At 49.3% G+C, this 25,555-nt stretch overlaps 1 protein-coding gene across 4 annotated transcripts in view; it reads right to left on the reverse strand.

Moving 5' to 3' along the window:
- Positions 1 to 25,555, reverse strand: part of ARMH3 (armadillo like helical domain containing 3) — a 194,357-nt gene that overhangs the window by 81,658 nt on the left and 87,144 nt on the right. For all 4 annotated transcript variants that reach the window (XM_075131117.1, XM_075131116.1, XM_048857270.2 and 1 more), the window contains 3 exons: positions 12,489 to 12,571; positions 11,300 to 11,426; positions 4,966 to 5,041 (listed from right to left, as the gene is read on the reverse strand). In XM_075131117.1, the coding sequence (XP_074987218.1) occupies positions 4,966 to 5,041; positions 11,300 to 11,426; positions 12,489 to 12,571 (286 nt within the window). The remainder of the gene's footprint in view (positions 1 to 4,965; positions 5,042 to 11,299; positions 11,427 to 12,488; positions 12,572 to 25,555) is intronic.

The following is a 25,555-nucleotide window of genomic DNA, read 5'->3' on the forward strand; positions in this document are numbered from 1 at the left end:
CGAGATAACTGGCTCTGTGGATGAGGGGAAAGCAGTGGACGTGTTGCTCCTTGACTTTAGCAAAGCTTTTGACACAGTCTCCCACAGTATTCTTGCCAGCAAGTTAAGGAAGTATGGGCTGGATGAATGCACTATAAGGTGGATAGAAAGCTGGTTAGATTGTCGGGCTCAACGGGTAGTGATCAATGGCTCCATGTCTAGTTGGCGGCCGGTATCAAGTGGAGTGCCCCAAGGGTCGGTCCTGGGGCCGGTTTTGTTCAATATCTTCAAAAATGATCTGGAGGATGGTGTGGATTGCACCCTCAGCAAGTTTGCAGATGACACTAAACTGGGAGGAATGGTAGATACGCTGGAGGGTAGGGATAGGATACAGAGGGACCTAGACGAATTAGAGGATTGGGCCAAAAGAAATCTGATGAGGTTCAACAACGACAAGTGCAGAGTCCTGCACTTAGGACAGAAGAACCCCATGCACCGCTACAAACTAGGGATTGAATGGCTTGGCAGCAGTTCTGCAGAAAGGGACCTAGGGGTTACAGTGGACGAGAAGCTGGATATGAGCCAACAGTGTGCCCTTGTTACCAAGAAGGCCAATGGCATTTTGGGATGTATACGTAGGGGTACTGCCAGAAGATCGAGGGATGTGATCATTCCCCTCTATTCGACATTGGTGAGGCCTCATCTGGAGTACTGTGTCCAGTTTTGGGCCACACACTACAAGAAGGATGTGGAAAAATTGGAAAACGTCCAGCGGAGGGCTACAAAAATGATTAGGGGACTGGAACACATGACTTATGAAGAGAGACAAACATGGGATTGTTTAGTTTGCAGAAGAGAAGAATGAGGGGGGATTTGATAGCTGCTTTCAACTACCTGAAAGGGAGTTCCAAAGAGGATGGAACTAGACTGTTCTCAGTGGTAGCTGATGACAGAACAAGGAGTAATGGTCTCAAGTTGCAGTGGGGGAGGTTTAGGTTGGACATTAGGAAAAACTTTTTCATTAGGAGGGTGGTGAAGCACTGGAATGCGTTACCTAGGGAGGTGGTGGAATCTCCTTCCTTAGATATTTTTAAGGTCAGGCTTGACAAAGCCCTGGCTCGGATGATTTAGTTGGGGATTGGTCCTGCTTTGAGCAGGGGGTTGGACTAGATGACCTCCTGAGGTCCCTTCCAACCCTGATATTCTATGATTCTATGTGATGCTAAGTCAAACCCCTTACAGAAGTGAAGTATATTACATCTGCAGTTATCTTTATCAACCAAACTTACCTCAGAGAATGAGATCAGGTTTGCTTGGCAAGAACTATTTTCCAAAAAACCACGTTGTTGGCAATAATTGTATTCCTAGCCTTTAATTCTTTGGTGATTGAATCCTGGATTGGCGTTCCCGTTATTTTGCCCAGGCTAACCAGTCTATACTTACCCTAGTCAACCCACTTGCCGTTCATGAATAGGGCACAACATTAGCGCTCTTCCAGTCTTCTGGTATTTCCCCTGTACTCCAAGATTTATTAAAATTTAACAGCAGCAAGCCATACATCTCCCCAGCCAACTCTTTTAGGACTCTCGGGTGAAAGTTATCTGGGCCTGCAGATTTCAAAATGTTTATCTCTAGCAGATGTTGTTTAACATTCTCCATCGTAGGTGCTGGAACCGGGGTGCTGCCGGACCTGTTGGCTTGAAGTGGTAGCAACAACCCAAATACATGATTTCCATCTGCAGCACCCCCATTATAAAAACTGTTCCAGCACCACTGTTCTCCGCAGTAACTAATGGATTGGAAAGTACTTCCTCATCCTCGTGTGATTTCAATACATCATCCTGCTCCTTTTCAAACGCTGAATAGAAATATCTCAAAAATTTCTGCCTTTTCATTAACAACAATGTTACCATCTCCATCTGATAATGGGTCTATACCACCACTTGGATTTCTTTCATTCCGAATATACTTAAAATCCTCCTTATTGCCCTTGGCTCTGCCAGCCATAGAGTTTCCCTGGTCTTTAGCTTACCTTATCAATTTGCTAAAACTTCATGACTCCTCATTTATATCGATTGCAATCTATTTCCCCTTTTTCCCCATGTTTGACATTGCTTTTTTATTTCTAATCTCTGCTTTCACTCCCCCAAATGAACAAGAATGGGCTTTTAGCCAAAGTTGTCCTCTTTCTTGATTGTGGTGTTGTGGCTTTTTGGCCACCTAATCAGTTAAAATACTCCCACTTTTCATTCATATTTTTCTGTCTACATTTTTCCTCCCAATCAATTTCACTAATAATTTTCTTCATCTTTGGGAAATGAGCCCTTTTGAAGTACTAAGTATGTATATCATTGGCTGGGACTGTCCTCCATTTGCCTTTATTGAAAGCAATCAGGTCATGATCACTGATCCCTAGGCAACCACCAACTTCCCATCCTGGGAGTAATTTAACTTCAGCCATCACAATGAGGACCAAAACGTAGCTCTGCTTGTATGCAGAGAACAACCCAAATCTTTCCTTGACGGTTGAAGCTGAGAGTCTTTGAACAAAACATGCCAACAGTAGACAATGGCCCACTGGCACCAAGCCACTGGTTGGGATTAAGGGTAAAAGCCAGTTTCTAAAGCTTCCATGATATGCCAGTCCAAGATGCAGGAGTGCCCACATTTTGACCAACTGAGACCTGCATAAACAACCTGCCTAAATCGGAATGCCTTGCCTTCCTTGGGAGAAACGCAGCCCTTCTCGCCTTTCACACAGTATGTGTGACCAGCAGATGCTGCAGGCCCCAGCAGACAGCACAGAGCAGCGAGGAGAAATTACAGAGACTAAAATGGGAAACAGGGTGATGGTTTATGTGCAATAGTCTTGAAAGTCCGGCCCACAGAAATGGAAGCCCCGCCTGCAAGACGGAAGAACACAGCTTCACAACAGAACCCACCACTCCAGCCCAGCCAGGGTCGGCAGGCAAGTCCACGCGAGCTTTGCTCAAGTTGAAGCGGCATGGATACAATCTTTGTCAACTGCTGGATGATCAGCTCCCCCAAGCGCAGTCTGGGCTGCACGCAGGCCGGCCACCAGGCTAATACGGATTAAAGAAATCCCAGGGTTCTAAGTGATACTGTAGTGGCATCACCAGGACCTGCTCAAAAACCTTTGCCCAGGAAGAGGGGCTCTGACAGCCTCCCACAGGGAACTACAATTCATGACACAGAAGGGATCTGAACTGAAAGGGAGGGTGGAAGAACAGCACGCACGGAGCAACAACAACAAAAATCTCTCTCAAAGCTAAAACAGGAGCCTATGGGGCCAGTTTCCCCCGTCCACCCGCTCTGCCGGCTGTTGGGTGCCCCCGGCGAGGGCAGCAGTGGGAAGGAAATCACGTTGCCAATTGTTTGCTTTTATCTTTTCAGCTGCTTGAGAGGATCACTTTTAATGAATAAGTGTTGGGGAGACTGAGTGCCCAGACAGGAAAGTGAACCTGCTCGTTTACAGGCTACAGATCAAGCCTAGAAACCTGAGCAGCCACATGCTTTCCACCTGTGAATACTCCCTTCCCAGTTTAGAGAAAGGCTTCTGCATTTCCAGAGCACTCCAAGGGCAGACACTTGTGACACTTTAAATGCTATCTGCTCTGCGGCTTCATTTAGGGAGTATTATCTGCCCACAAAGGTTTCATTTTCAGATCTGTTTATGAAAAATAAAGATGGGAACAAAGTAAGTCTTCTGGAAGCTCTAAGTGAGGAAATGAAACTTACAGACGAAACCTGTAAAGGTGGTTAAGAGACACATAAAACAAGTATTTCCTTGAAATGTGCCCTCAGAGGGAGTTTGCCTTGTACACGCTGTTGTCTGTTGTGAAAGAATTGCAAAGAACCTAGACAGCTCCACCGAGCTACGTTCTACTTCCCAGGAAGGCAGCACGCCTCAGGGCACTTCCAATTTGGACTCTGCTCCTGACGTTTAGTGTGGACTTGGGCCTCAGTTTCCCCTTCTGGAAAATATGGCCAATGCCACTGATTATTTACACGGCGGTGCCCACATGGTGCTTGGCGCTTCCCAGGCACGGAGAATGGTGCAGAGCCTGCCCGCCCCACGGAACACCCCATCGGCAATGAGAAAAACACACCAAAAGGTGGGAGAAAGGGATCCAACAGCCAAGGAGTGACTGGGGTGCAGGTGGGCACAAGCCTTGGTAGCTGACATGGGTTTTTAATTTTAAATTAATTTTGAAGTCAAACACTAAATTCCCCTCCCTCCACCTTCCAACCAAACTGGGTCAGACCCCTGGGCCATCCAGCCCAGCGTTCTGTCTTCAGCAATGGCTTGGAACTAGAAATTTCAGAGCAAGAAACTTTGAAGCTCTGATGGAAGCCTCTACAGCTGTGGACTAATACGGCAATAGGGACAGTTAATCCCTAGCCCCACTGACTAGTGACTGATTTGTGGCCCCGGGGCAGGAGAGTTCAATAGGTTCCACTGAAACCATCTTCAAATAAGCATTTTTACATTTTTTTTTCCTTATTTTTTTTAATTCCTTGCAGTTTTAAAGGGGGCTTGGGAATGGGCTCAAAGCCTCTATTATGGGCTCTGCAAAGAGGATCTCTGTGGGCAAGACTGACACCACGAGCAGACAACTCAGAAGCAGCGATTTTAGACTCATGAATGCAATGGAATCAAGCAAGAGTGAAAGCCCATTTGACCCACAATCGCCCTGCCAGCCTGCAAGGGGTGCAATAAGGATTAACTCATTAGGTGCTTTGACAGCACAGAACCCCCGGAAGAGCTCAGCATTATTATAAAAAGTAGTTCACACTTTCATGAGCCCTCCACCCTCTTTGCTGAAGGCAGCAATTTAGCCTAACACAGCAAATCAAATTCCAAAACAAACTCTGTGCAACAAACATGGAAGTGTTGAAACAGGGCAGAGCCACGCAGAACACCTCCCAAGAACTCCAACGCTGCTATTCATTCCCACGCCTTACCTGATATTGACTAACGCATGGGTCACCTTGCTGGCGGGCTCCTTCCACTGACCGGCATTGGTCGATAGCCGTAGAACTGAAAGAGAGGGAGAGAGATCCTTAAGACTGCTGGCACTGAACCGACAACAGAGCAACACATTCTAACCTGAAACGTCCGGTAAAACGGCAGCCGGAGGGCCGAGTCACAACGAGACCAGCCTTCGAGAGCGCACCTGTTTTAGTTTGGCCAGCAGAACCTCACCCTCTGCCCCCGGTCTGGTTAGCACAACCTGAGTACGGGGTCTCACTCTCGGGCCATAATACGCAGCCTCTTCTGAGGCCATTTCAGAGATTTTAGGAATATAAAAAAGCTGCATAGGCCAAAGTGCAGTCTCCTTTTCTGGAGCAGGGTGAGGGGGAGCTAGTCCTGTCAACCTGATTTTATCTCCGTGTCTCCAAATCCCCGTCCTCCAGAAACAAGAGCTGAACGTCGTGGATTCATTCATTGCTCTCTGCTTTTGCCACTTTCTCTGGGATCTTACTCCACATTTGCTCCCCTTCTCTTCAGCTCCAGTTCCTATTTATTCAGGGTTCCAAACGTTCTAGATCTCGCCCCGTAGTTTCAGACGATCCCCATGCAGAAAGTTTCTTTGGCTCTGTTAACCAGCCTCACAGAGAAGGATCATACACCGGTAAGGGGAGAAGCCTGCTCCCCAGAGAGACCAGCACGCCCCCTCTGCCTCACAGAGTCAGGGAGTAGATCTGAAAACATTCCAGACCGGGCAGAACATCTCTGGAAGCCCAGTGTGCTGCTGACAGAGTGCCCAAGGTATTTATTCAGGTCCAGAGTGTTTCCAGGCGGCCCATCATCTCGGCACCCACACCTCAAACACAGTTACGAAGCTCGTTTTCTTTACGCAGTGTGCTCTGCTGGAACTGTGGGTGAATTCATACGGTCAAGGAATAATCCATTTATGATTCCACGCCTGGAGCGAGGATTTTCTGAAAAGGGGTACCTGGTACTTGTACATGGACACAGCTTCTTGCCCCCGGAGCACAGTGCCCTCACTAGGGCTGTCTATAAACATCAGTACTACTTCAGCAAACCCTGTGAATCCATGAGCAGGTGGGTTAATGTACAGCGCTCACCAGCTCTGCAGACCTGGGTAAAGGAAGATTCAGGGCACAAACACATAAGAACGGCCAGACTGGGTCAGACCAATGGTCCATCTAGCCCAGTATCCTGTCTGCCGACACTGGCCAATGCCAGGTGCCCCAGAGGGAATGAACAGAACAGGGAATCATCAAGTGATCCATCCCGTTACCCATTCCCAGCTTCTGGCAAACGGAGGCTAGGGACACCATCCCTGCCCATCCTGGCTAATAACCATTGATGGACCTGTCCTCCATGAATTTATCTAGTTCTTTTTTGAACCCCGTTATAATCTTGGCCTTCACAACATCCTCTGGCAAGGAGTTCCGCAGGTTGACTGCGCTGTGTGAAAAAATACTTCCTTGTGTTTGTTTTAAACCTGGCTGCCTATTAATGTCATTGGGTGACCCCTAGTTCTTGTGTTTATGGGAAGCAGTAAATAACACTTCCTTAGTTACTTTCTCCACACCAGTTATGATTTTATAGACCTCAATCATATCCCCCCCTTAGCTGTCTCTTTTCCAAGCTGAAAAGTCCCAGTCTTATTAATCTCTCCTCATACGGCAGCCGTTCCATACCCCTAATCATTTTTGTTGCCCTTTTCTGAACCTTTTCCAATTCCAATATATCTTTTCTGAGATGGGGCAACCACATCTGCAGGCAGTATTCGAGATGTGGGACTACCATGGATTTATACAGAGACAATATGATATTGTCTGTCTTCTTATCTATCCCTTTCTTAACGATTCCCAGAATTCTGTTTGTTTTTTTGTCTGCTGCTGCACACTGAGTGGATGTTTTCAGAGAACTATCCACAATGATTCCAAGAGCTCTTTCTTGAGTGGTAACAGCTAATTTAGACCCCATCATTTTATATGTACAGTTGGGATTATGTTTTCCAATGCGCATTACTTTGCATTTATCAACATTGAATTTCATCTGCCATTTTGTTGCCTAGTCACCCAGGTTTGAGATATCCTTTTGTAGCTCTTCGCAGTCTGCCTGGGACTTAACAATCTTGAGTAGTTTTGTATCATCTGCAAATTTGGCCACCTCACTGTTTACCCCTTTTCCCAGATTATTTTTGAATATGTTGACTAGGACTGGGACCAATACAGACCACTATTTACCTCTCTCCATTCTGAAAACTGACCATTTATTCCTACCCTTTTTTTCCTATCTTTTATTCAGTTACCAATCCACAAGAGGACCTGCCCTCTTATCCCATGACTGCTTACTTTGCTTAAGAGCCTTTGGTGAGGGCCCTTGTCAAAGGCTTTCTGAAATCTAAATACACTATATTCACTGGATTCCCCTTGTCCACATGCTTGTTAACCCCCTCAAAGAATTCTAGTAGATTGGTAAGGCATTGATTTCCCTTCACAAAAACCATGTTGACTATTCTCCAAAAAATTATGTTCATCTATGTGTCTGACAATTTTGTTCTTTACTATAGTTTCAATCAGTTTGCCCGGTACTGAAGTGAGTCTTACTGGCCTGAAATTGCCGGGGTCTCCTCTGGAGCCCTTTTTAGAAATTGGCGTCACATTCCTATCCTCCAGTCATTTGGTACGGAAGCTAATTTAAATGATAGGTCACAGAAAATAGTTAGTAGTCCTGCAATTTCACATTTGAGTTCCTTCAGAACTCTTGGGTGATTATCATCTGGTCTTGGTGACTTACTACTGTTCAGTGTATCAATTTGTTCAAAAACCTTCTCTAATGACACCTCAATCTGGGACAGTTCCTCAGATGTGTCACCTAACAAGAATGGCTCAGATTTGGTAATCTCCCTAACATCCTCAACCATGAAGACCGACGCAAAGAATTCATTTAGTTTCTCCGCAATGGCCTTATTGTCCTTGAGTGCTCCTTTAGTATCTCGATCGTCCAGTGGCCCCACGGGTTGTTTAGCAGGCTTCCTGCTTCTGATGTATTTTAAAAAAAATTTTGCTATTACTTTTTGAGTCTTTGGCTAGCTGTTCTTCAGATTCTTTTTTGGGCTTCCTAATTATATTTTACACTTCACTTGCCAGAGTTTATGCTCCTTTCTATTTTCCTCACTAGGATTTAACTTCCACTTTTTAAAGGAGGCCTTTTTGCCTCTCACTGCTTCATTTACTTTGTTCTTTAGCTACGGTGGCACTTTTTTAGTTCTCTTACTATGTTTTTAATTTGGGGTATACATTTAAGTTAAGCCTCTATTATGCTGTCTTTAAAAAGTTTCCATGCAGCTTGCAGGGATTTCACTTTTGGTGCTGTACTTTTTAATTTCTGTTTAACTAACTTCCTCATTTTTGTGTAGTTCCCCTTTCTGAAATTAAATGCTACCGTGTTGGGCCACTGTGGGGTTTTCCCCACCACAGGAATTTTAATTTAATTATATTATGGTCACTATTACCAAGCAGTCCAGCTAGATTCACCTCTTGAACCTGATCCTATGCTCCAATTAGGACTAAATCAAGAATTGTCTCTCCTCTTGTGGGTTCCAGGACCAGCTGCTCCAAGAAGCAGTCATTTAAGGTGTCAAGAAACTTCATCTCTGCATCCCGTCCTGAGGCGACATGTACCCAGCCAATATGGGGATAGTTGAAATCCCCCATTATTATTGAGTTTTTTATTTTAGTGGCCTCTCTAATCTCCCTGAGCATTTCACAGTCACTATCACCATCCTGGCCAGATGGTCAGTAATATATCCCTACCGCTATATTCTTATTATCCGAGCATGGAATTACTATCCATAGAGATTCTATGCTACAGTTTGGTTCATTTAAGATTTTTACTGCATTTGATTCTTCGCTTTCTTTCACATCTAGTGCTATGAACTTTACAAGAACTGGGCCATTTGGACCCTGTCCTTTGGCTCTATTATTAGTCTCCACCCACAGCTGGCCCAGCAGAAGGGCAAGTGCAGAGCGAGCACATTGGCAAAGCCTGGGGAAAGCTCCTTGCATGCCTAGCCAGACACAGCTGTAGCGCCTTGCTTCCAGGAGCCCCAGACGCCTGCCGTTTCCTAGAGGACAAAAAGATGCCGGCTCTGAGCGTAGCACTGTTTTCTCAGAGAGCAAGTATCCCATTCCTAACACCGGCAGCAATCACTTCAGAGCGGTTTCCACTCAGGCATCTGTAGTGTGAATTCACAGGGTTTCGCTTCACAGAGCGGAATGGAAAACATACTCATGTGAGAAATGAATTGCTTCAGCAGGTCAGACATGCCTATTGCAGCCCAGTCGAAAGAGTATGAGCGTGGATTCCTTCGTTCCACTTTTCTCTGGCTTCACCCGCTGCCCAGTGCAGACATGTCCCCGTTACCAGCTTAGCTCCTTGGGCAGTGATTGGCTCCAAAGGGAAGGGCAGCAGCATTTGCTTTGTGAGCACCACTGACTCTTTGGTACTTTGCATGGGTGACAAAAAACAGGTAATTTACAACAGAGGGATAAAAACAGAAGAACATAAGAACGGCCAGACTCAGTCAGACCAATGGTCCATCTAGCCCAGTATCCTGCCTCTGACAGCAGCCGGTGCCAGGTGCCCCAGAGGGAATGAACAAAGCAGGGGAATTTATTGAGCGATCCATTTCCTGTCCTCCAGTCCTAGCTTCTGGCAGTCAGAGGTTTAGGGACACCCAGAGCATGGGGTTGTCTCCCTGCCCATCTTGGCTAACAGCCATTGATGGACCTATCCTCCAGGAACATAGCTAGTTCTTTTTTTAACCCACTTATATTTTTAACCTTCACAACTTCTCCTGGCAAGGAGTTCCACAGGTTGACCGTGCGTTGTATGAAGAAGCATTTCCTTCTGTTTGTTTTAAACCTGCTGCCTATTAATTTCGTTTGGTGACCCCTGGTTCTTGTGTTATGGAAAGGGGCAAATAACACTTCTTTATTCACTGTCTCCATACCAGTCATGGTTTTATAGCCCTCTTTCATATCCCCCCCTTAGTCGTCTCTTTGCCAAGCTAAACAGTCCCATTCTTACTAATCTCTCCTCACACGGAAGCCGTTCCATTCACCTCATCATTTTTGTTGCCCTTTCCACACTTTTTCCAGTTCTAATGTATTTCTGTCATTTATTCTGCAGAGACTCAGTTCAATTGCAGTCGTAAGAAACAGCTAATGATCTTTATTTTAATGGGAGTGCTTCTCTGCATCTTGTCTGTAGTGCACTGTGGCTGGCTGGCTCTCTCTTACAGGCCTTCTAACCCCTGTTATGTGCTTGTGTTACTCACATTATTTACAATGGCAGTTACATGTTCACACTGGGAGTGCGAGGGACCGGGGGGACATGCCCTTCAGGAGAGGGGCAGACAAAGAGTACACAGACATCCCTTTATCCGCAGATTCCAGCATGCAGCATTAAACCAGCCCTGCTGCGGTTGTTCTTGAATGCAGGCTCATTTGTATACTGCTTGATTATGCCTCCACATGTTTTTTGCTTCTCTCCTTTGTTCTTCGCTTCCCTGCTGGGTTCACTGGGTGGTATTCCAATGCACTCCTCTCTCTTTGAAGGATGGCTTCTCCTTGCTTTGCCAGTGTGCACATTCTTCTGTCCAGTGACTTCCTCCTCGCTGCCCGTGGGTTTGTGCTCTCTGGCTTTGTTCTGGTGCCGCAGGAGCGCAGTGTGTGATTTGTCCAAGGCAGCAGGTTTCTTGTCATGCATTTCTCAAATGCTTTTCACCCCTTTTGTTTACAATGCCCATTTCCCTGTGCTGATTGGTTCTGCAGCTTGTGTTTGCTCTCCAACCTCAGACGAAGGCATGTTTTCCCAGCTGGGAGCTCAACATGGCTTGGCAGAGACAAATTATAGGCTGGTTAACTCTACATGAGGGTTCAGGCGTTTCTGATGACCTTCAATATCACATATTTCAATATCACATATTTAGTCACATGGGCAAATTCATATTTGCATTAACAACAGATGCTTGTTAGACAGGTGCCCTCTTGTACACCCAGACTGGATCACTTTAACAGGCCTGTTCCATTGGTAAAGAGCCAATGAAATTTACTTTGTCCTTTTGGAAAAGAAAAAGTTTATTCTTTTCACAGATTTATCCCTTTCTCAAGTCCTAATTTACTGGGTATCTATGCAAATACAGAAATGTTTATATTCACATACCCCAAACATGCACCACCACGAATATCACACACAGCTTATTTCCTGCTTGTTTTTATCAACAGTATCTCAAAGAGGCCACTCACTCACCCATGGAGTAGAGGTTATCGAAATTCTGGTGCATACGGATGATCTCGTAGTACAGCTCATCGTAGCTGCTGGGCGTTGGGAGGAAGGTATCTCCGTAGGTGATGAACATGTTGAACAAGTTCACTACCTACAAAAAAATTAAAATTACAATAGGGGATCATTACACAAAATCTAATTTACAATAGACGCCAATCAGACCCAGATGTGTTTAAAACCTTCAGAGCAATAAGCCCATAGTACACTGGACAATATTCTTTTAGCCCATCAAAGAGTAATCCAAACGCCACCCTCTTGCTCTGTCATTTCTTATGTGGAATGTGCTCAGACCCAACAGCGATGGGCAGCAGGATAAAACCTTAAGACAGGCAGATTTCTGATGCTTTACGGGGTGGGGAGGCTACAGCATGCCCACCATTACCACGACCCAGAAAACTGAGCTAACCAATTCTGAGCATTAGCTTGTAGAGTCCAGTTATCTACAGCTCTGCCTGCTCCAGGGAATAAACCAGCCACCAACTACCTGGGATGAGAAAGGAACTTCCCTTAAGAGCAAACTTATTACATAACTGCCAATCCATTAAGGGGTTTCTTGGACCTCCCTTGGAAGCATCTGCTGTTGGCTACTGTCAGACACAGGCCAATCGGCTAGCTAGGCAGTAATTTTCTATGGGAAATTAAGACAACACCCCCACTTCCTTGTTTGGTTAGCCTTCTCTTTCCAGTTTCAGGGTCTCCCATCCCAAGCTGGCTTTTCCTGATTTCTCCCACAAAACACACTTCACCCAGGCTGGCAAAGGCAGGGAGACAACTCAATCTTGTCTACACCACTGGACTTCCACCCCATCTGGGTATGCAAGACTAATATCTCCCTTCTCCTGCTTTTCTATCTCCCTTCAGTTCCCCCAGAGCACAGCTGTCTGGCAAACCATTGCCCTGGCCCCCAACAGGAGGACCTCTAAGGTCCCTGGTACGAGTTATCCCAGGCATCCTTCTGCCCACACCCCTCATCCCAACAAGTGTTGTCTTTGGGGTTCCCCTATGTTTCCTTAGCATGGATAGGTTCCCAAGCTGGAGAGCTGTACGTTGATCTCTGCACAGCTTAAATACCTGTTCAGCAGGCCAGCCCCAACCCAACATGGAACCCTCTCCTCCATGTCATTCAATGTGAACCCGGTTTCTCTACACTCACCATGAGCGCCAAGGTGAAGATGTTGTGTTTTGCCAACAGCACAGTCTCGTTGGACATGAGGAATTTCAGCAAGTTGATCAGAGCTAAGGGAAAGAATAAAAGTAATCAAAGCTTTTTCAAGAAGCCATTTAAATACAAGTGCATTTTCACCATCCTAACCACTGGCCCAGTGATCAGGAAGCACTCAAACTTACTGACGGCTTTACAAGTGAAAATGCTATTCTGGTCTGATAAACGACTGTGGAAATTGGCATCATCCCAGGTTTATTCTCCTTCATCAACTTCCAGATCAAATCTGTCAGTTTCAAGTGGAGTTACTTGACAATGAGGTTTTTCTACCTGTCAACACCTCAAGCTATGCCTGGAACCTGGAGAATCCAGCCATCCCCTTTCTGCTCCATACATCATCAACATGAGGTTGTGCAATTAGAACTCTGCTGTCACTTGTGTTGACGACACGAGGCAGCAGAACACGCGGCACGGCTCCTCTCCGGTGGTGTGACGGCACTAGTAAGGATCTGGTACTTTATTGTGCCAGTTATCTACGGCTGTGCAGAGAAAACGATAGACCCAGCTCAGATTCGTCACCTGAATACAAATAAATCAATAAAGGCTCATCCAACACTAGGGAAAGATCGTTAGCCCTTTCATTTGAACTCAGGTAATCTAATTAGAGGGCTTTAAGCGTGTCCAATTTACAAAGCATCACTGCATGCTGAACATTCGCAACAACGGAAGCAGACCATCGGTACTGTTGGTAATTATTAGTGTCAGAGTGATTTTCAAAGATTTCCCCTCCCCTCCACGTGGGATACGGTCGGGAACCAAAGCCCGGTTTGTGGGTCTGCCTACATGAGATTCTAAACCCGTGCTCTACTCTGAAATCAGCCGCCAGATATGGGGTTCTGGGACTTTAAGACAGCCAAATTAGGTGGACAAGACGTGTAAGTTAGGCAGCTGTAAAGGCAGACTTTAAAAGGCTGTTTATTATTCACTGATTAGTACCTGGAGCTAACAGCTTCATGTCAGGCTGTGCCCTCGGTTTTACAGGTACAACTTGGATCTGATTAATCTTTTTCAAAGCCAGCATCCCAGCTTGCGGAACTGCGGCCACCCAGCACATGCTGCAGCCCGTGACCTAGCTCAGCCAGGCAACAGCAGCAGTAAGGCAGGCACCAGCTAAATGAGGGCAGCAGAAGCAGGCTAGCCGGAACAGCAATGGGTGCTGGAGAAAGATGGCTGGTGAGAAACCCACCCTGGAAACTCCAGCAAGGTCTCAGGGAGACTCACTCAGAGTCATCACCCACCCGCGTGTAACAGAGTCAAGGCGAGACCACGGCCCACTTGGAAGGCAGGAGCAGTGGGGGGAAGTTGTCCATGTGTTAACATCGCTCCTGCGAGTGTTCAATATTTGCCTCAGCCTTTGGGCAATACAGCACGAAGAGACCAATTAATCCTTGGACAGTATTTACCCACCACTGCCCTCCACCCTAGTCCTCACTTGTATGTGTTACACACACTAATTCTTAAGTCCCTTCTCAAGGACGCGGGAGCAAACCAGCCCCAATTTGGGAGGGTGCTGTATAGAACAGGAAAACTAGCTTTCAGATGAGGCAGAACTGCCGGCCCCGAAGTGGAAATAGCTACGGGACAGAAAATTTAGTGGGGAAGCAACAAGATATGGGGGAAATTGTCCATTTCTTTGGGTTTCCAGAGACTCAAGCATGCAGAAAAAGGAGTGAGCGACAGATGTGAAGACAGAACAGTGGTCTGAATGGAGCCTGAATAAAGCCCTGAAAGCTCTGCTCCCAATGCCAGAAGTTCACCGATATCAGCAGAGAGCCTATACCAGCCCAAAGGGAGGGTAACTGCGACCCCAGCCTCCCGGAGCACATTCCACTACACAGTAGCATTAATGCACTTGGAATTCAGCCACGAAGCACCATCCCCACTACAGCTCATCCTCTGAATCAAACTGTGGTCAGGGCCTTCATTCCATGGGCATTCAGCCCTGGGAGGACTCCAGGCAACTATTTTTCTGGGAACAAAGAAAGAGCAGGTAGAGATGGGCTCTTCGCTGGAGCCGAGATCCCGTTAAAACAGGTTTCCAAGGTAACTAAGCCTCATGGGGAACGCTGCAGTCTCCCACAATCAGTACTTTGGGCTGAAGACAGCTGCCTTGCATCAGTGTCACAGCAGCTTACGAGGCATTCCTGAGACAAGTACCTGTAAAGAGCCTTGATTTCCGGCCTTGCCCACAGAAGTTCACCTAGCCAAGCCTCTGGCCCAGGTGCTGCTGCTGAACTCTCAGGAGCTGGGATTGCTGGAACTGGAGCAGCAAGGCATCTGAATTGGTCATATCAAGTGGCAAACAGATGGCCCTTGAACTACCTCTTCCCTAGCCTATCTTAGCCTAGGGAACCCCCCCGCCCCCCCAACTCTCACTTCCCTAACAGAACCTTGCTCAGAAGAACTCCATCAGGGCTTTAAACTAGGTTCATCAGGAGAAGGAGACCAAAGCCCTGAGGTAAGTGGGGACGTGGGATACCGGGAAGAAGCACGAGCAGGAGCATGCGAGAGGGCAGGTCTCCTGCCTCATCCTGAGAAAGAGGGACGATCAGCGAGTTATCTCAAGTGCCTATACACAAATGCAAGAAGCCTGGGAAACAAACAGTGAGAACTGGAAGTCCTGGCACAGTCAAGGAATTATGATGTGATTGGAATAACAGAGACTTGTTGGGATAACTCACATGACTGGAGTACTGTCATGGATGGATATAAACTGTTCAGGAAGGACAGGCAGGGCAGAAAAGGTGGGGGAGTTGCACTGTATGTAAGGGAGCAGTATGACTGCTCAGAGCTCCGGTATGAAACTGCAGAAAAACCTGAGTGTCTGGATTAAGTTTAGAAGTGTGAGCAACAAGGGTGATGTCATGGCGGGAGTCTGCTATAGACCACCGGACCAGGGGGATGAGGTGGACGAGGCTTTCTTCCGGCAACTCACAGAAGTTACTAGATCGCAGGCCCTGGTTCTCATGGGAGACTTCCATCACCCTGATATCTGCTGGGAGAGCAATACAGTGGTGCACAGACAATCCAGGAAGTTTTTGGGAAGTGTAGGGGACAATTTCCTGGTGCAAGTGCTGGAGGAACCAACTAGGGGCAGAGCTCTTCTTGACCTGCTGCTCACAAACTGGTAAAAATTAGTAGGGGAAGCTAAAGTGGATGGGAACCTGGGAGCAGTGACCATGAGATGGTCGAGTTCAGGATCCTGACACAAGGAAGAAAGGAGAGCAGCAGAATACGGACCCTGGACTTCAGAAAAGCAGACTTTGACTCCCTCAGGGAACTGATGGGCAGGATCCCCTGGGAGAATAACATGAGGGGGAAAGGAGTCCAGGAGAGCTGGCTGTATTTTAAAGAATCCTTATTGAGGTTACAGGGACAAACCATCCCGATGTATAGAAAGAATAGTAGATATGGCAGGCGATCTTTTTTTGCCTCTGACTTCACGAACAAGGTCAGCTCCCAGACTGCTGCACTGGGCAGCACAGCATGGGGAGAAGGTGACCAGCCCTCTGTGGAGAAAGAAGTGATTCTGGACTATTTAGAAAAGCTGGGAGAGCACAAGTCCATGAGGCCGGATGCGCTGCATCTGAGAGTGCTAAAGAAGTTGGCGGATGTGATTGCAGAGCCATTGGCCATTATCTTTGAAAACTCATGGCGATCGGGGGTGGTCCCAGATGACTGGAAAAAGGCTAATGTAGTGCCCATCTTTAAAAAAGGGAAGAAGGAGGATCCTGGGAACTACAGGCCAGTCAGCCTCATTTCAGTCCCTGGAAAAATCATGGAGCAGGTCCTCAAAGAATCAATCCTGAAGCACTTGCATGAGAGGAAAGTGATCAGGAACAGTCAGCATGGATTCACCAAGGGCAAGTCATGCCTGACTAATCTAATTGCCTTCTATGACGAGATAACTGGCTCTGTGGATGAAGGGAAAGCAGTGGATGTGTTGTTCCTTGACTTTAGCAAAGCTTTTGACACGGTCTCCCACAGTATTCTTGCCAGCAAGTTAAAGAAGTATGGGCTGGATGAATGCACTATAAGGTGGATAGAAAGCTGGCTAGATTGTCAGGCTCAACGGGTAGTGATCAATGGCTCCATGTCTAGTTGGCAGCCGGTATCTAGCGGAGTGCCCCAAGGGTCGGTCCTGGGGCCGGTTTTGTTCAATATCTTCATTAATGATATGGAGGATGGCGTGGATTGCACCCTCAGCAAGTTTGCAGATGACACTAAACTGGGAGGAGATGTAGATACGCTGAAGGGTAGGGATAGGATACAGAGGGACCTAGACAAGTTGGAGGATTGGGCCAAAAGAAATCTGATGAGGTTCAACAAGGACAAGTGCAGAGTCCTGCACTTAGGATGGAAGAATCCCATGCACCGCTACAGACTAGGGGCCGAATGGCTCGGCAGCAGTTCTGCAGAAAAGGACCTAGGGGTTACAGTGGATGAGAAGCTGGATATGAGCCAACAGTGTGCCCTTGTTGCCAAGAAGGCCTATGGCATTTTGGGATGTATACGTAGGGGCACTGCCAGAAGATCGAGGGATGTGATCGTTTCCCTCTATTCGACATTGGTGAGGCCCCATCTGGAGTACAGTGTCCAGTTTTGGGCCCCACACTACAAGAAGGATGTGAAAAAATTGGAAAACATCCAGCGGAGGGCAAAAAAATTATTAGGGGACTGGAACACATGACTTATGAGGAGAGGTTGAGGGAACTGGGATTATTTAGGCTGCGGAAGAGAAGAGTGAGGGGGGCTTTGATAGATGCTTTCAACTACCTGAAAGGGGATTCCAAAGAGGATGGATCTAGACTGTTCTCAGTGGTAGCAGATGACAGAACGAGGAGTAATGGTCTCAAGTTGCAGTGGGGGAGGTTTAGGTTGGACATGAGGAAAAACTTTTTGTGACGAAGTGGGACTGTTCTTAATGTTTCCTCTGAATAGTGTGGGGGTGCCTCAGTTTCCCCTAGGCAGTTCTTAAGTATCTAGGGGGTGGAGTAAGGGTGTATGATCATTGCAGAGCCCTAGAGGGCAGGTGTGTGCAGGAGTCTGGACACAGAGAATGGCCAACACCCTGTTTCCTGGCAACTGATGGCCTGGGCCCTTCCCCCCTGCAAGGTGAGAGCTGAAGGGTTGGAGAACAAAGGAATCAGGTGACCACCTGGCCCGGGAAAGGAACAAAGCCCAGAGGAGGAGGGGCTGGAGGGGGTTTTCAGTTTGGGGCTGGCTGGGACATGGAGTGAAGTGCAGACCTGGTTGTCTGGCTCACTGCCCCCCAGAATGGACCCAGCAGAGGGGTCCCGTTCTCTGCACCTGCAAGCTCTGTTTTAGACCATGTTCCTGTCGTCTAATAAACCTTCTGTTTTACTGGCTGGCTGAGAGTCACGTCTGACTGCAAAGTTGGGGTGCAGGACCCTCTGGCTTCCCCAGGAGCCCCGCCTGAGCGGACTCGCTGGGGGAAAGCGCACGGAGAGGCAGAGGATGCTGAATGCTCTGAGGTCAGACCCAGGAAGGTGGAAGCTGTGTGAGCTGTGTGTCCTGAAGACAGGCTGCTCACAGAAAGGCGACTACCCCAGAGTCCTGACTGACTTCATGGGGAGCAGTTCCAGAGCATCGCCCAGGGACTCCGTGACAGCATCGCCCAGGGACTCCGTGACAACTGGTGGCAGCGGTGGGATGTACTGCACCCCGTGGATGGCGCTTCCTGCAGTAAGTGACTGGGGAGCAGTAACACGAAGGGGGATTGCCGAGGACCAGGCCTGCTGAAGGCTCAGAGAGGAGCGGTTTCGGGGGGCGGTTAACCCCTGGGAGTGTGTGACCAGCGAGAAGGACTGTGCAGTAACAGGGTTCCCCTGGGGATTGCAGCGAGCAGTCCAAGGGGCGGAGGAGTCTGCAGCTCGACCCTGGCAAAGAGGTGGTGACCTCGAGAAGGGCTGGCACACTAGGGGTTCTCCCTGGAAACCGTGGGGAGCTGAGAACACACGGGCCTGTGAGTCCACAACAACTTGGGAGGAGCGGAGTGACGGCCTGTCACCGTCTCCTTAAGAAGGACATTGTCACCCTGTGCAAAAAGAGAGGGTTGAGCGTTGGAAAGTTCACCAAAGCAGAGTTAATCGTGCAGCTGGAGGAGGATGACCGCTCTAAGGAACAGATTCCTGACCCCAACTGGGGCTATAGCAGGATCTGGGAGCAGCTGGAGCGGGAGCCAGGCATCGCCAAGACTCCTGTCCCCGACCAGACGAGGGTCTTCACGATCGGGTTCCCCATCGGGGGATCGAGACGGACGGGACTGGAGCTGAGTCTGAGAGAGCAAGAGGACCGTGGGAGACAGCGAGAGCCCGAGAAAGAGCTGCAGAAGCAGCAGCAGCATGAACTGGCGGTGGGGGAGCGGAGAGGCCTAGGGGACCTCCCCGGGGTGAGTGGGGATAGACCCCGGGGTGCCAGTTCCGCAGGGAACCTCGAGACTAAATTGCTGCCCCTGGTTAAGGAGGGGGGGGGTGTGGATGCCCACCTCACTGCCTTTGAGCAGGCTGGCGATTTGAACCAAGGGGACCCTGCGGAAAAGCCCCGGTGTCTAGCTCCCTTGCTGGGTCCCAAGGCCATAGACTCCGTCAGCCAGATGGTTGGGGATGTGGACAGGCTCCCACTCCTGACCCCAACCTATATGTCTGTGTGGAGTTTCCTGGGGCCAGGCCCCCTGGACCTCCAGTGGGAGCAGAAGGTGATGGTCAATGGGGAGACATTCTTGGGGTGGCCAAAGGGCATGGGCTGCATAAACCTTCCCACATGCGGCCTGCGAGTGCTATCGACCACCCCTGACCTAAGGGAGGGTGTGAAAATGGAAGGGCCTGGTGTAACTCCTACCAAGGAATGGGAGAGATGCTGGGGCATCCATGGGAACGTTGGTGGCTTCGAACTTCCCCAGGTCACCGGCTAAAGTGACCCCGCTCAGTTCGATCTCGAAGGGGGGAGAGATGTGACGAAGTGGGACTGTTCTTAATGTTTCCTCTGAATAGTGTGGGGGTGCCTCAGTTTCCCCTAGGCAGTTCTTAAGTATCTAGGGGGTGGAGTAAGGGTGTATGATCATTGCAGAGCCCTAGAGGGCAGGTGTGTGCAGGAGTCTGGACACAGAGAATGGCCAACACCCTGTTTCCTGGCAACTGATGGCCTGGGCCCTTCCCCCCTGCAAGGTGAGAGCTGAAGGGTTGGAGAACAAAGGAATCAGGTGACCACCTGGCCCGGGAAAGGAACAAAGCCCAGAGGAGGAGGGGCTGGAGGGGGTTTTCAGTTTGGGGCTGGCTGGGACATGGAGTGAAGTGCAGACCTGGTTGTCTGGCTCACTGCCCCCCAGAATGGACCCAGCAGAGGGGTCCCGTTCTCTGCACCTGCAAGCTCTGTTTTAGACCATGTTCCTGTCGTCTAATAAACCTTCTGTTTTACTGGCTGGCTGAGAGTCACGTCTGACTGCAAAGTTGGGGTGCAGGACCCTCTGGCTTCCCCAGGAGCCCCGCCTGAGCGGACTCGCTGGGGGAAAGCGCACGGAGAGGCAGAGGATGCTGAATGCTCTGAGGTCAGACCCAGGAAGGTGGAAGCTGTGTGAGCTGTGTGTCCTGAAGACAGGCTGCTCACAGAAAGGCGACTACCCCAGAGTCCTGACTGACTTCATGGGGAGCAGTTCCAGAGCATCGCCCAGGGACTCCGTGACAGCATCGCCCAGGGACTCCGTGACACTTTTTCATTAGGAGGGTGGTGAAGCACTGGAATGCGTTACCTAGGGAGGTGGTGGAATCTCCTTCCTTAGAAGTTTTTAAGGTCACGCTTGATAAAGCCCTGGCTGGGATGATTTAGTTGGGGATTGGTCCTGCTTTGAGCAGGGGGTTGGACTAGATGGCCTCCTGAGGTCCCTTCCTACCCTGATATTCTATGATTCTATGATTCCAGCAGAGATGGATGTACAGTGCATAGACAATCCACTAAGCTGTATGGAACATGCAGACACAGTGAGCACAAATGTTGTCTGTCATTAGAGGGTACTTCTTTTTCAAAAAGGATTTACCAGCCCTCACTTTTCAGGGCATAAACCAAACAACAGAGAGGGGACTGCGGGAAAAACTTCTCCTCTGCGCAGGTTATTCTGTAATTGTTCACAAAGAGCTTTCTTGAATCTTCCTCTGAAGCATCTGGTACCACACTGGGCTGGAGACAGAATATTTGACTAGACGGGCCACTGCTCTGATCTGGACTGACAATCCCTGTGCTCTGCACATCAGCTTCACTCACTGTAACAAATGTGCTCACATGCTTAATTTCCAGTTTCTCTGTCAGAAGAGACAAGATCTTACTGCAGTTTAAATCACCCTGGGAATCTGAGTTGCACCAAATCATTGCCCACTCCAAACGCCTTTCTATCATGCAGGTTAAGGGAACAGAGAAACTCACAGCAAAGACAGCTCAGGGACTAAGACCTGCCAGGATTACGGTCACTGAATATACTATGCTGACGCATTAGTTTGGCTCTTTGGGAACCCCAGGTGTGCGAGACGTTTACAAAGCCTCTAGTAAGCAGGTGCACTGCATCATTGCTGCCAGAACTGTTAGCCGTCTTTCGCCCAGCCACATCATACATCAGACTCTTTGGACAAGTTGCTCAAGCAAAAGCTTGGGCACAGGAAGGACTGTCAGTCCTAAACCGGTAAGCAGGGATGTCCTAGTACTTTGTTTACAAGGCAGGACCTGCCGATACATTTCATGGTGTTTCCAGCGCAAACAAAACTTACAGAGCTGCGGACATCCGGTGCTCTTCAATGATGACACCGCAGCTAAAATAGCCGCGAGGGAAGGTACAATGGCGGAACCCCAAGCTCTGAATAACTGAGCAGCCTGATGCCAGACGAAGTGCATTACCTCTTCCTCGTTAGAGGGAATTGCTCTCTACACGCAGCACACAAACAGCTTGCCCTCAGCCCAGTACCATGCCAATAAATTATGCATGTTTGCCCCCTGGCGGAGCAGCAGATCAATATCTCAGTCATGGATGCTCAGAGAATTGTGATTTCTGGTTATGCATGGTCACATCACCCAGAGCTTGTGCTCCAATTTTGTTAACAGCTACGGGAAAGCTGCCAACAAGCCATAGGTTTGTTTCATGCATGAACTGGAAAATGGGGATGTTTTTACCAAACCACCTAGGTTCTCCACTCCCTAGGTTCTCACTCTCCCTAAAAACCAGCTTCTCCTTCTTTCCTGCGATTCCTTCTCCCCCTCACACTGCATGCCCATCTTCCCCGGGCCTGACTCCTGGGCCCAGCAGAGAGGTTGCCACAGCTGCTCTAGCAACAAAAGCAGGGTAAGCCTTAACCTACCTAATCTGAATAAATGTTTGGCTTGGGTCTCCATTTTGTACAGAGACAAGCACACTGGTAGTGCTTCCTAAACAAACCACAGAAAGAAAGAGCCTGAACTCCCACATGTACACCGAGAACTTCAGGAACTAAAGGATGGTGGAGCAGATCCTTATAAAAGGGGTATTTAGGGAGGAGGCATGTGACAGGATGCACAGGTGATTAGCATCAGTCTCCAGGTCTCAGCTCTCAGGCAGTTTATTCTCCCAGGAATCATTACAGCCAGAGGATGAGAAATAGGACCACTGGCATTTAAGATGCCCTCCCGGTTTCTTAAACTGAAATTACTGCAGATTGGTGGAGCTTTCAGCTCCTACAGCACAGAGCTGTTTGCACAGACCAGCCCTTCTGCTACTGGGGTTCTGGGGTGCAGGTCTTCTCACTCCAGCTCCTGGAGAGCACAGGATTCCTCCTGCCCGACATCCCTCCCCTTCTCTCCTGCCCCAACAGATTTTGCTTCCCTTCACTGCATAAAATGGACCTTTTTTCTCTGCGAGTCTCGTTTTGAACTGAACCGAACTCAGCCCAGGAGCATCTGGGATCAGTACAACGTTTCCGTTCTATTTGGATGCCGGATGTGCGGGGGGTGGGCTCAGAACGGGAAGGCAGCAGAGGTCTTTGGCCCTTTGCAATGGGAGCGCAAACTCTGCCAAAAGCATTCCAGGCTCAGGCAGGCTATTGCACAACTGAGCAAAAAAAAGGACCAATCCCAAGAGAGACCCGGCTGTCAAATCCTGGGAAACAGACCATGGGGATGGGGAGGAGCTGGGGCATAGTTTTTCTCTCCCTGCTGTGCTCCCAGTTCAGAAGTCTAGTCTTCTGAATGGTGCACCAATGGTCACCAAAGAGGAAGTGGGGCAGGAAGCCACGTGGCTCCCCTCAACTAGCTCTGTAACGCCAAATATAATATAGTATTGTGCATTTAGAGCAACTGACCCCTTCAAACCTTCCATCTGAGTCCCTGGAGGCTCCCGGCCAGGCAGCATGGAAAAGGAAGCTCTATTTCCCTGCACAATGGACTACAGCTCCAACAGTCTCCCGCTCTCACGCCCTCTTCTAGAGCCAGGAAAGCAGGATGCGGCGCTGCTTCTAGCTCCCCCCCGCAGGGTGTTCTCCTCCCATCTTGGCCCCACAGGGAGCACCCAGCAAGGTAGCTCCTCAAGGTGCTCACTGGCTGGAGGCAGGCGCAGCCCGGGGAAGCAGTACAGTCACTCCATGTGACCGCTCTACAGCCAGCCTGCTCCCTCAGACACGGAGAAAAACGCCCGGCGTCCCAGATGGGCAGTAAGGAAGAGAACGGATGGCCCAGCGCAGCAGGGCTGGACGTGAAAGACCTGGATTCAATTCCTTGGTCTGCCACAGACTCCTCGTGACACCACGGCCAAGTCACTTTGCTTCCCTGTGCTTCAGCGCCTCATTTGTACCCTGGGGCTAACCACACGGCCCTGCCTGCTTCCCAGCAGGGTTTTGAGGATCACTACACTGAAGACCGCGAGGGGCCTGCACGCTGCGTGAATGAGGGCACGGATGGGTGTGAAGGAGCAGCGCAGTCAAGGCAGGAGGAAGTTGTAACCTTCACACCGGACAGAGAGCGAATCAGCTTCCCACACCCAGCAGCAGCAGACAGACAAACCTGGGCCTGCTTCACTCTGAGCTCCCCATCTCCCCAGGTGGGGAGCAAGCACCCAGGCCTCAAGCATTTTCCTCTTTTAACCCGGGAGAGCTGAGAGTGGGCGTCTGTCGGGGGGAGTCTGAGCGGCAGCTGCTTGAGTGCACCCGAACACCAGGCAACGCCCTGACAGCTGCCATCTAAAAGACACACACAGACGGCAGGACGCTGCGCGGCCCAGAGGAGGCGATTTACTCATTAATGACTGACTTTTTGTAGACATTGTGGAAGCAGCAGGTTGCTGGAGGATCTGAACAAGGAGGGGGCGAGGGCCAAAGCCCCTGGATTGGGAAGGTGTTCGTGGAAACAGGGCATTTGGCTGGCTGAGAGAGCAGGAGAGGGTGGGGCGGTGAAGGAAAAGGTCCAAGATGCCAACAAAGATTGTAAGAGTACTAGTACGACAGGTGGCAAGGGGGCTGGTGTAACCCCATGCTGGAGGCTGGGAACCTCACCGAAAAGAGCACTCCGCTGCACCGGGATGGCAGTTCCTAGCTCCCAGCCCAGGTCAGACGTAGTCAGCTGGATGGCAATGCACAGCCGTTTGAGAAAGCAGTGGAAGGCAATTCTGCCAGGGCTGGTACAGCGAGGCTGCCACCTGGCTGAAGGGAAGAACTCCTCCCCATGCTGGTGTCCAGGAAATCAGATCAGGAACAAAACCATGAGCAATGGCCCAGGCTCATGTATCTGAGAACGAAAGATTAGTTACTCACAAATGAAATGGTCTTCCTCTAGCATCTTCCATCTGAGGACCTCATAATAATGAATTCAGCATCACAGCCCCCTTGTGAGGCAGGGGAGTATTACCAGTTCTGTTTCACTGGTGGGGAAACTGAGGCACGGAGGGGCGACATGACTTGTCCAAGTCACACAGTCAGTCAGAGACAGAGCCAGGGATGGAACCCAGGAGTCCTGTCTCCTAGCCCTGCATCCCAGGAGAAAACAGCACTTCCCTACCACCTTGACAGTGGTGTTGTGAGGATCAATACATTAAAGATCTCTTTCTAAACGGGGACAAGAAGGGAGACCCCAGAACAATACAAATCCACAACCACAGTAATTGTGATGCCTGAAGAAAGGCTTGAAGGCAGGGAAGCCACAGGGCTCTACAACTGTCTGTTGAGGTACTCGAGTTTGTTCTGAGGGTGGGGGAATTGGTCACTTTAAGTGTGCACAGAAGCTCTGCACAACAGTGATCAAACCACTCCTCGGGAGATGAGTATCGACAATAGGGTCTGAAGGGAAAGAACTGCCAGCAGCATTCTCAAGAGACGGGCTTAGGACTGGAAGCGTGACCTGGAAATCGCTGCAGCGCTATTACAAACTCCTGCACCAACGTTGCCCAAGGCACTGTCTAGCCCAGCATCCAGGGACCAGGTAACCAATTACCCAGGGGTAGTGCCCATGAAGCCAGGCAGGACTCTGGGGAAGTCTCCTTTCTGTGAGCAGCCTGTCTTCAGGACACACAGCTCACCCAGCTTCCACCTTCCTGGGTCTGACCTCAGAGCATTCAGCATCCTCTGCCCCTCCATGCGCTTCCCACAGCGAGTCCGCCTAGGCGGGGTCCTGGGGAAGCCAGAGGGTCCTGCCCCCCAATTCCGCAGTCAGACGTGACTCTCAGCCAGCCAGTAAAACAGAAGGTTTATTAGATGACAGGAACATGGTCTAACACAGAGCTTGTAGGTGCAGAGAACAGGACCCCTCAGCTCGGCCCATTTTGGGGGGCAGTGAGCCAGACAACCACGTCTGCCCTTCACTCCACATCCCCAGCCAGTCCCAAACTGATTCACCCTCCAGCCCCTCCTCCTCTGTCCCTTTGTCCCTTTCCCGGACCAGGAGGGCACCTGATTCCTTTGTTCTCCAGCCCTTTAGCTCTCACCTTGCAGGGGGGAAGGACCAGGCCATCCGTTGCCAGGAAACAGGGTGTCGGCCAT

The sequence above is a fragment of the Caretta caretta genome, chromosome 7 (genome assembly GCF_965140235.1).
Source record: "Caretta caretta isolate rCarCar2 chromosome 7, rCarCar1.hap1, whole genome shotgun sequence".
NCBI lineage: Eukaryota > Metazoa > Chordata > Testudines > Cheloniidae > Caretta > Caretta caretta.